The 11,363-nt window shown below is 38.2% G+C and overlaps 1 protein-coding gene across 2 annotated transcripts in view; it reads left to right on the top strand.

Annotated features, from left to right (window-relative positions):
• The first annotated feature begins 1,088 nt into the window (after window positions 1-1,088).
• The window catches only part of LOC126483628 (DNA topoisomerase I, mitochondrial), a 44,470-nt gene continuing 34,195 nt past the window's right edge, over window positions 1,089-11,363 (top strand). For both annotated transcript variants that reach the window (XM_050106677.1, XM_050106676.1), the window contains exons 1-4: window positions 1,089-1,238; window positions 1,511-1,559; window positions 1,663-1,844; window positions 2,888-3,159. In XM_050106677.1, coding sequence (XP_049962634.1) covers window positions 1,197-1,238; window positions 1,511-1,559; window positions 1,663-1,844; window positions 2,888-3,159 — 545 coding nt within the window. In that variant the 5' untranslated portion in view covers window positions 1,089-1,196. The remainder of the gene's footprint in view (window positions 1,239-1,510; window positions 1,560-1,662; window positions 1,845-2,887; window positions 3,160-11,363) is intronic.

The following is an 11,363-nucleotide window of genomic DNA, read 5'->3' as shown; positions in this document are numbered from 1 at the left end:
AGTAGCAATGCAAAATCCATGGCAATATTCCTGGGATCACGTGTGTAATGCGTATCTTGAATTTGACTTCTATAATTTTGCATGAATAATATTAGAGAGAACATAAACTGGGATGGAAATATAAAATTTCAAAGGTCCCTGAAGAGACCATGGCATATTTTGCGACTAAGACTACATAATTTTATTTTTCCAAAATGTTTCTGCCAAATTGCCAACTACTAGTTTAACAAGTGAGCTATGGCTGTGAATATTTTGGTAATATCAATACTACGCGTGCTATTTCTAAACTATAGTATATTGCAAATATTTAATTTTTTTAAAAAAATGAGGAAAAATGAAACATATACGGTAATAGCTTGTCATAAAAACCTCTCGTACATTAAACAAACATTCTGCTGCACAACTACTATTGACCTTCTCCAATCATCAACAACAAAAAATGCATTTCAAGAAGTGTTTTAATATGGGCTTGCACACCGCACCGTAAATGTCACAAAGGTGTACGAAAAACACTTCCTGAATAAACGCTATCACACTTTAGAATTACGATTTATTATTAAACCGGCATTCATATGTTCGCTGATAAAAAGTATTGCTTGTGTGACCTCGCGAATAACAAGTAGGCCTAGTTTTTTTCGATCGAAGTTACATGAAGTGAAACTCTAGAAATACGAGCAATGCAAAGCATGGTTAAAACGAAATCGAAATGTATAATTCATATTTCCATGAGAAGTATACACGGGACCAATTTTCGTTCGTTATTTTACATTACTGACACGAACTGGACTTTGTATATATATTTCTCGTAGTTGTTATTACTGGTGAAGATGAGACATCACAAACGTAATTTTTCTTGTTAGGCAACCATTTCTAGGAAACACGCTCATTGCTTCTAAAGGCAGAGTAATTACAACAGTTCAATAGCAAATGTGACATGATTTCTCAAGGAGTCTTTCGTCAACTTTTAGTCGCTCATAGACACAAAAATATTACACCCATCTGTCGCACTAATCCTCACGAATCTCCTTCTCTCGTCGAACATTTCGTCACGAAGAAGGGCATTGCCGCTACAAGCTAGCGCATGCGCACACCGGAATTTCGGGACTTTGATTCCGAACGGTGTTCGGCGTCTGGTCGTTCACAGGTCTCCCAACTGCGGACAGCACAGCGGAGAAGTAGGCTAGCATATTTGTAAAATGAACCTTGAAGTACCTGGCGATGAACTTTCTTTAGAGTCTGTAAGTACTGTTTCCTTTAATAAATCTACAACTCTTAAGTTTCTACTTTCATAAATTAGAGACTTCTGTGCATGAGTATGTATATTTATACCGAGGGCCAGCAATTGAGTAGAAATTTTCTAAGTCCGCAAAATGGCGTACGGAGACTAAGTCCCACGTAGTGATATATAGTGTCACTTTTCATAACTGTTTTTGCTGTGTAATTAAGAAATTTGTTGCATAAAACAGCTGTGGTCTATCATTTTAATAAACCTCCCTTTTTTTTCAAAAAGGAAAGAAATGCAAAGGAAAACCGGAGTCCACCAGGAAATGTGCCTGAAGGTAAGTATGCTAGTTCATGGATCTTTAAATTCTTGGGAGTCAGTCTTTTCATGTAGAATAAGCCTGTACCATATGTTTACGACATTTTATGTAAATTTTTTAGTGGGACAGCTTGTCGTTAATGGCATTTCTAATGGCTACCAAGAGAAGCATTCCAAAAAGGAACACAAGTCTGAACATAAGGACAAACACAGAGACAAAGAAAGGCACAAAGACAAGCACAAGGAGCATCGAGACAAAGACAGAGACAAGGAGAAGCATAGAGACAAAAGTTCAAGTGGAAAGGTTTGTGATAATGTTCAATTACTAAGATTTTACAGGTTGCAAGTACTCTTGTCATATTTCATACTATTGTTAATACTTCAGTTTTCTTTGTTATCCCTGCCAAATTCGTTGCAAATGTGTTAAAAACTAACAGTATGGCAACAGCTGGTTAGCTTAGAATGAATTTTAAATGTGAAATGTCATTTATAGTTAAAATTTTCGAATTTGAATTGTCATCTCAAAATCGAAATGTTATTGAGTTCAGTATCAGGCCGAAGAAATGTTGTAAAAGTTGAAAATATGGTGTTTTGATTGAGAATACATAGGTCGTGAAAGGATTGAGCATTGGCCAGTACTTAACATATTGAACTCATTAAAACCTAGAATAGATTTAACCACTTAAGTGGAAATTTAGTTTCTGCCATACTGCAAATATTGCTGTCAAGTGGTTTTTCTATATGTATGTGTAAAGAGGAAAAAGGGAGTAAAAAAGGAAAAAAGTCATTGTCATTTAAATATTCAGAGACTTCCATGATGTAGGCCAGTTTTAATCCATAATTAATGATCCATTAAATCAAGAATGCAGTCGATGTGAATCTTAGAGCACAGGTTTCTTTATATCAACATGTTTGTAATCCATCAATGAGCATGCTTGTAGCACCAGCTATGAGAGTATCAGGTGTCAAAAACTGTGCCTATAATGAAACTGTCGGTCTCAGCGACAACGAAAAATTAACTTTTATCCATTGTTTTCATGAAATATGTGGTAAGAAATATGATCAATAAATTATTATGTTTAAAGTAATACAAAGATTTTGTTGTTTAGTTGTATTAATGATAAAAATTATGTATAAGAGCTGTAAGGCTTTCACATTACCACATAAAATAGTAATTCATTAAATAATAAGTCTGCATTTTTTTACATGAAGATAAATGAAAACCCAGTCTAAATCCAAATGTTTCATTTAAACTCTGATGTTATTAGATGTGTGTTGAAGGAAGAAATTATTTGTTTCACATTTTCATTGTGTTATTTCTTACTTTACTGTCTTCTTTCTGTGCAGGATAAAGAAAAACATAGCAGTAGCAGTAGCAAAGATAAGGACAGAGACAGGGATAGAGAGAAGGACAAAGAAAGGGAAAAGGATAAGGATAAAGACAGAGAAAGGGACAAGGATAAAGTGAGAGAGAAGGAAAAAGAGCGAGACAAGGATAAAGAGAAGAAACACAAAGATGAAAGAAAGGATAAGGACAGAGAACATAAAAGTAGTTCAAGTAAAGACAAGGAACACAAGAGCTCAAGTTCAGAAAAAGAACATAAAAGTTCCAGTTCCAGGTAATTTATCTTCTTGTGTAATGATTACAGAAGTACTTGACAGTTGATTGTTTTGCCGAATGTGTTCTAATATTGCAGGAAGCTAAATTATAGCAGTTTTTCTCAAATTCATTGTCGATGGTTAAAGAGTGATTATGTATAAATAACAGCATACGTATATTTAATGAAGGTAAAGTAATATGCCATAAGGAGAAAATCATCTCTCTCTCTCTCTCTCTCTCTCTCTCTCTCTCTCTCCACTCCCTCCTCTTCCACTTCTCCCTTCCCCGCACTTCCTTCTCTACATGTGCAGAGATACTCCAGAAGCCACTGTACAGTGCATAGCGGAGGGTACCCTGTACCAGTACTAGTCATTTCCTTTCCTGTTTCATTTGCAAATAGAGCGAGGGAAAAAAGACTATCTATATTCCTCTGTATGAGGCCTATTTTCTTGACTCTTGTCTTTGTGGTCCTTAATGCGCAATGTATGTTGGTGGCGGTAGAATCTTTCATCAGTCTGCTTTAGAAGTTATTCTCTAAATGTTCTCAATAATGTCTCTGAAAAAGAAGGTCACCTACCCTCCAGAGATTCTCATGTGAGTTCCTGTAGCATCTCCTTGACACTAACGTGTTGTTCGAACCTACTGGTAACAAATCTGGCAGCCCACCACTGAATTGTTTCAATATCTTTCTTCAGTCTGCTGTGGCACAGATCCCAAACCCCTGAGCAGTACTCAATGGTGGGTTACACCATTGTCCTATATGCCGTCTGCTTTACAGGTGATCCACACTTTCCTGTAATCCTTCCAATAAACCAAAGTTGACCATTCGCCTTCCCTATCACACTTTTCTCAGATGCTTGTTCCAGGTATATCGCTTTGCAACATTACACCCAGATATTGATATTTAAATGACACATTACTAAATACCACATTTGCACTGGACTAACTATAGAACCCACATTTTGTCCACCACCACCAACTGAAGTCCCTGCACACGTGCAGGCTCTTCCCCCTTACACACACACACACACACACACACACAAACACACACAAATGACCACAGTCCATAGCAGCAGAAACCAGACTATGAACAGCAGTCTGGAAGTGGGAGATTGCAATTGTGTGGGAGTACAAAAGAGGCTGGGGTGGGAGGGGGAGGGATAACAGGGTTAGGATGGGGGACGGTAAAGTGCAGGGACGAGGTGGGGAGAGAGTAGGCCAGCTAGGTGTAGTCGGGAGGTTAGACGGGGAGTGGGGGGGGGGGCAGGGGCAGGAGGGGTTAGTGGAAAAGAAGAGAAGTATAAAGACGGGGTGCATTGGTGGGATAGAGGGCTTATGTAGTGCTGGGCTGCAACGGGAACAGGAAAGTAAGGAAAATGACCTAACAAAGTTTGACACTAATAGGGTTAGGGGAACTTATCTCCTTTTATGATACCCTTTATTTTTCCTGCCCTCCGTCTAACCTCCCGACTGCACTTAGCTGGCCTACCCTCTCTCCATCTTATCCCTGCAAGCTCCGCAACAGCACTTGAATGTCCCTACCCTTACCCTGCTATCCCTCTCCCTCCCTGCCCCCAACCCCTTCCTTACATCCACCCAATTACCTCTCCCATCATACACTGCTTCAGCTGATAGAGATATTGGTTTTGTGTGTGTGGTGGGGGGGGGGGGGGTCGCTTGTGTTTGACAAAGGCCTTGTTCCACAAAAGCTTATTGTGTGACAGTCTTTTTGTTGCTTGTCTGTGACACAATATCTCTGCTGTATGATGAGCAGCAAGTATTCTTTTCATTGTTACATTCCATCCTGGATCTCAGTTGCTTGATTTTACATTTTAACCACTCTCAGATACTGTAAAAATATGAATAAAGGTCTTCTTATTGTGTAAATATGCACCCAGAACAAGAAAAGGTTTGCAGTAGATTATCAAAGTGGTAAAAGGGTGGAGAGAGGAAAAGTGTTGAAGCAACTGCGAAAACAGAAATTAATTAGGAATTTCTCCGAGTACCATGGGTCAAATTAAGAGTTGTAGGACAGAGTAAAAATATTCTCCCATGGTCTTATGCTGCTGACATCCTACTCCCTCGAACAAGACACGTGTGTATTTTTCGTAACACCTGATTACTCTGTCTCTCTTATCTTACTGCCATATGATGCCTGGGGAGGTAAATTTTAATTTTAGTACAAAGTGCCCTTTAGTCTTCCTGCCATGTTTTATTTTGCAACTCCTCTCTCTCTCTCTCTCTCTCTCTCTCTCTCTCTCTCTCTCTCTCTCTCTCTCTCTCTCTCTCTCTCTCTCTCTCTCTCTCTCTCTCTCTTTGACAAAGGCCTTGTTGGCCGAAAGCTTATTGTGTGACAGGGTTTTTCATTTTTTTCCCCCCTCTCTGTAACTCAGCATCTCCGCTATACAGTGAGTAGCAACTGGTTAAAATGTATCAGATATTCCAATACTGTATTGTATGTCTTTTAATTCAAAGTAGATTTAAGCAGTGTTGTTTTAAAAGCTCAGATCAAGAAAAGTGACTGTTTAGGCACCTATTTTTGCGTAATTTCTTGAAATGATCAAGGCCAATTTCATTTCCCTTACCAAACACGGTGATAATATTTTGACAAAGAGATGCAGATACTGCGCCATGTTCATGATGTTTTAACTTGACATTATGCTTCTTCACTTAGAATTGTTTTATGCTCCTTCCCAAGTCTGCCCATACCTGGGCCCCAGGTCATAGGAAAAGGAAAAAAATATAGAGTCATCAGGTGTTTTTCTGTCAAGAAAATGATTTAAAAGTCAGCATTATGCAGATTTTTAACAGGGTCAGAAGTGGAATTTTTTTGTGGGTACTTGCAGGTCACCATTCATCTGGCAAAATACTCCATATCCCCAGTTCTAGCCTCCCCCCCCCCCCCCCCCCCCGAACTATTTTACTTTACAGGTGCTCTTGCTTCCTCCCACTACATTGTACACATTACAGCCCAAAAAATGGCTGTTTCTGAAGTTTGAACTAACCAGCATGTTATGCAGGAGGCAGTCCCATTAACTGATGTTCAGACCTGCTCATAAAAATAAAGAACTCTTGTAACTGAGTTTAGTAGAAGGATTGACACCTTTTTGACACTTAGCCTAAGGACAGAGAGAGACCGACCGACCCTGCTGCGACTTTTGCAGCAGTTATTGTAGACCTACACTAGGCACGTGATTTTATGATGTGGAGTCAAGACCAGTAAGGTGTACCTAAATGGTGGCAACTGTAGTGTAATGCATTTTTAGCTCAGCAGTCTACTACGCAACTGCCTGGAACAAGGTTTGTTTCGTATGTGGTTTTGTGCAGTTGTTTTCCTTTACTCAGTTAATTTGTTTTATCAGTAGAAATTATGAAATTAATAGAACAAACAGTTCACAGGTCGAATTGATATATTTTTGGCCCTCAAAAAAGCATAATATGTGACTTCTTCTCCACATAATATCCCAGCAAAATGCTTTTAACCTGCAACTTCAGTGACTGTTGCCAAGTGACATGATGCCATTGTTAGCACACCGGACTCGCAATTATGAGGATAATTGTTTAAATCCCCATCTAACTATCCAAATTTAGGTATTCAATGAGTTTTGGAGCTTTTAACTCTAATCTTCTGTTTTTCACTGGCCGTCTGCAATTGGTACAGGTTGCATCCTCAATTGAGCAATAGTCTAGAATGGGTCATACGAGTGATTTGTAGGCAGTCTTGTTTGTAGACTGATTGCACTTCCCTGGTATTCTACCAATAAAATGAAGTTTACCACTTGCTTTACCCACAACTGATCCCACGTGATCATTCCATTTTATATCCCTACAAAGGTTACACCCAGGTATTTGTATGAGTTGGCCAATTCCAGCTGTGACTCATTTACATTATAGACATAGGATACTATGTTTTTTGCACAATTAAAGCAAGTTGCCAATCGTTGCACCACTTTGAAATCTTATTATTAACATTTCACTGAATGTTTATGCAGCTTCTTTTAGACAGTACTACATTACAGATAACGCATCATCTTCAAATGTCTGAGGTTACAATTAATATTGTCTGTTGCTACAATTAATATTGTCTGCAAGGTCATTAATGTGTAACTTGAACAGCAAGGGCCCCAACACACTTCCGTTGATACGTCGAAGTTACTTCTACCTGCATTTGACAATGACACTCCATCCAAAATAACACGCTGTGTCCTCCCTGCCAAAAAGTCCTCATTGTAGTCACAAATTTCACTTGGTACCTCATATGATCATAATTTTGACATTAAGTGTGGGTGTGATACTGAGTCTAATGCTTTTCAGACATTCCCAAACTACAGGTTTTCTCATGTTACTTTCGCTAACTGGTAGGTAGAAAAATTAAGGGAACTCACTGAAGATGACGAAACATCACTGAAATCTCGATTGGTGATGCAAAAACGAATATTTGTTTTTTCTCAAGGCAGAATGTATAAGAATTAATTTATTGTTAAAACAGTCACAGGCACACAAAGTAAGCTTTACCCGATTAGCTGTGGTTATACAAACATGTGCATTCATCTCTTTCCATACCAATCCACAGAGCACGTTGTTATTGCGCCGGATTTAGTTTCTGGACTACTTGTACATCAGAAGTCAGATTTCCCCATTGAATCTTTTTTTGTTGCTCTGGAACATCGGGAATCACATTTTACTCATTTGCAAGTCTCAATGACAGCCTACAAATATATCTTCTTGCTCCAGCAATTTTGTAACCATTTACATTAGCTTGTGTATGCAACCTTGCTTTTAGGATATACCACACTCAGAAAAATTGTTGATAAGTTTCTCCTGCATTTGTAATATTGAATAGGATTTTTGCATTTACCACATTACGTGTGTTAAATATCAATTAAAAATTACTTGTAAGTTCAATTTTTGTTTTTCTTGTTACATTCGCTTAAACAATCTTAACAAATAAAATTATCTGTGAATTGGAAAATTGCTTGCGGGTTGCCAGATTTAGAAAGAAAAATCACCTAAAGATATATTCTCTCCTTCTGTTTGCCAAATGAATTTCTCTGATGTACTGTCAAAAATATATCTTGTTGTGTTGGTGGTGGTGGTGGTGGTGGTGGTGGTGGTGGTGGTCTTGGTCTTCAGTTCAGAGACTGGTTTGATGCAGCTCTCCATGCTACCGTATCTTGTGCAAGCTTCATCACCTCCAAGTACTTCTGCAACATACATCCTTCAGAATCTGCTTAGTGTATTCATCTGTTGGTCCCCCTCTACAATTTTTACCCTCCATGCTTCCCACCAATACTAAACTGGTGATCACTTGATGCCTCAGAACATGTCCTACCAACTGATCCATTCGTCTAGTCAATTTGTGCCACAAATTCCTCTTCTCCCCAATTCTATTCAGTACCCTCCTCATTAGTTATGTGATTTATCCATCTAATCTTCAGCATTCTTCTGCAGCACCACATTTTGAAAACGTCTGTTTTCTTCTTGTCTAAACTATTTATCGTTCACGTTTCACTTCCATACAAATATTTTCAGAAAAGACTTCCTCACACTTTAATCTATAATCGATGTTAACAAATTTGCATTGAAACAAGCATTCAGTTCATAGTGCTGTGGAATGTGGGAAAAACCTCAAATTGGCACTCGTAAGAAGAAGAACAACACCAAAAATGCAACAGGAGCGTAATATGTAAGAAATTGTCGACACAACCTGCCACTGATGATGCCTTGCAGAAAATAAAGGCGAAACATGTATGGCACTAAAATTGTGTTTTCTTCAGTTGCTGTCAGACGATCCATAAGTAAAAATTATCAATATACCGTAATATTACACACAACTGAGGAAGACAGGCTACAAAAGTTGAAGCCATCACCCTTGTATAGGCCATCTATGTACTCCTTTCACCTTTCTGCTTTCCCTTCTTGGCTTAGAACTGGTTTTCCATCTGAGCTCTTGGTATTCATACAAGTGGTTCTTGTTTCTCCAAAGGTCTCTTTAATTTTCCTGTAGGCGGTATCTATTTTACCCATAGTGAAATATGCCTCTACATCTTTACATTTGTCCTCTAGTCATCCCTGATTAGTGATTTTGACTTCCTGTCTATCTAATTTTTGAGACGTTTATATTCCTTTTTGCCTGCTTCATTTACTGCATTTTTATATTTTCTCCTTTCATCAATTAAATTGAGTATCTCTTCTGTTACCCAAGGATTTCAACTATCCAACGCCTTTTTATCTACTTGATCCCCTACTGCCTTCACTATTTCATCTCTGAAAACTACCCATTCTTCTTCTACTGTGTTTCCTTCCCCCGTTCTTGTCAATCGATCCCAAATGCTCTCTCTGAAACTCCCTACAACCTTTGGTTCTTTCAGTTTACGCAGTTCCCATCTCCTTAAATTCCTACCTTTTTGCAGTTTCTTCAGTTTTAGTCTACAGTTCATAACCAATAAATTGTGGTCGGAGTGCCCCTGGAAATATCTTACAAACCTGGTTTCTAACTCTGTCTTACCATTATATAATCTATCTAAAACCTTCCAATGTCTGCAGGTCTCTTCCTCATATACAACCTCCTTTCATGATTCTTAAACCAAGTGTTAGCTATGATTAAGTTATACTCTGAGCAAAATTCTACCAGGCGGCTTCCTCTTTAATTCCATAACCCCATTCCATATTCATCTACTATTTTTCCTTCTCTTTCTTTTCCTGCTATTGAATTCCAGTCCCCCCATGACTATTACATTTTCGTCTCCGCTCACTATCTGAATGATTTCTTTTATCTCATTATCCATGTCTTCAATCTCTTCGTCATCTGCAGAGCTAGTTGGCATATAAACTTGTACTACTGTGCTTGGCGTGGGCTTCGTGTCTATCTTGGCTACGATATTGCATTGACTATGCTGTTCATAGTAGCTTAGCCGTGCTCCTATTTTTTTTAATTTTTTATTAAACGTACTTCTGCATTACCCCTATTTGATTTTGTATTTATAACCATGTGTTCACCTGACCTAAAGTCTTGTTCCTCTTGTCACTGAACTTCACAAATTCTCACTATATCTAACTGTAACATACGCATTTCCCTTTTTAAATTTTCTAACCTAACTGCCGATTAAGGGATCTGACATTTCATTCTTCGATCCATGGAACTCCAGTTTTATTTCTTCTGATATCATCATCCTGAGTAGTACCCATTCGGAGATACGAATGGGGGACTATTTTATCTCTAGAATATTTTACCCAAGAGGATGCTATCATCATTTAACCATACAACAAAGCTGCACGCCCTCGGGAAAAATTACGGCTGTAGTTTCCCATTGCTTTCAGCTGCTCACAGTACCAGCACAGCAAGGCTGTTTTGGTTATTGTTACAAGGCCAGATCAGTCAATCATCCGGACTATTGCCTTTGCAACTACTGAAAAGGCTGCTGCCCTTCTTCAGGAACCATATGTTCGTCTGGCCTCTCAACAGGTACCCTTCTGTTGTGTTTGCACCTGTGGTACTGCTACCCGTATCGCTGAGGCATGCAAGCCTCCCCACCAATGGCAAGGTCCATTGTTCATGGGGGGGGGGACATATTTCCTAAGAAATATAAATTTCTAATTACATATAATGACCATAAGTCAAAGTCTTTGGTTTCTTTTTTATTATTTGTGACTCCAGGTAATGTTTGATGTGTCAAGTACTATTTTGGGGCAACTGTCATATTTTATAATCAATATGAATACTTTTATGAACATATAATGGTATTTCATTTTCAGCTGTGGGGTTATTACATGATGACAAGGTAGAAGATAAATATTACTAATTATAAATGTTGTTATTTTTAATGAGGCTTGTATGTATTTGTATGTTTGATTTATGTTCTAGACTGTTCTCCTTGTATTTAACAGATTTTAATTGGAAACCCTGAAGGCCTCTATTTTCTCAATGTTGGTTTCTCTGAGACTGTGACAAAACTGTTTTGAAATGCTGTTATGAGATATTTTAAATTAAAAGTCAAATTCCATACCCTCAGGATACTAAATGTAGAAACCGACCACAGTGGTCTTGCAGACTGCTTTTTCTTCGAGTTATACCAAGAAAAGCCACCTTTTGAAAAGCAGGATTTTCAGTGTGTTTACGTACTAACTTAAGTTTCATTTTCAACTTAAAACATATATTGTATGCTGATCTCTTAGAGATTATTTGCAAATAGTGCATTATTTTAATACTGATTTCATATGTTT

This window comes from Schistocerca serialis, chromosome 6 (genome assembly GCF_023864345.2).
Source record: "Schistocerca serialis cubense isolate TAMUIC-IGC-003099 chromosome 6, iqSchSeri2.2, whole genome shotgun sequence".
NCBI classification, from domain to species: Eukaryota; Metazoa; Arthropoda; class Insecta; order Orthoptera; family Acrididae; genus Schistocerca; species Schistocerca serialis.
The sequence above is the reverse complement of the archived record's forward strand: the minus strand, read 5'-3'. Positions and strand labels throughout refer to the sequence as shown.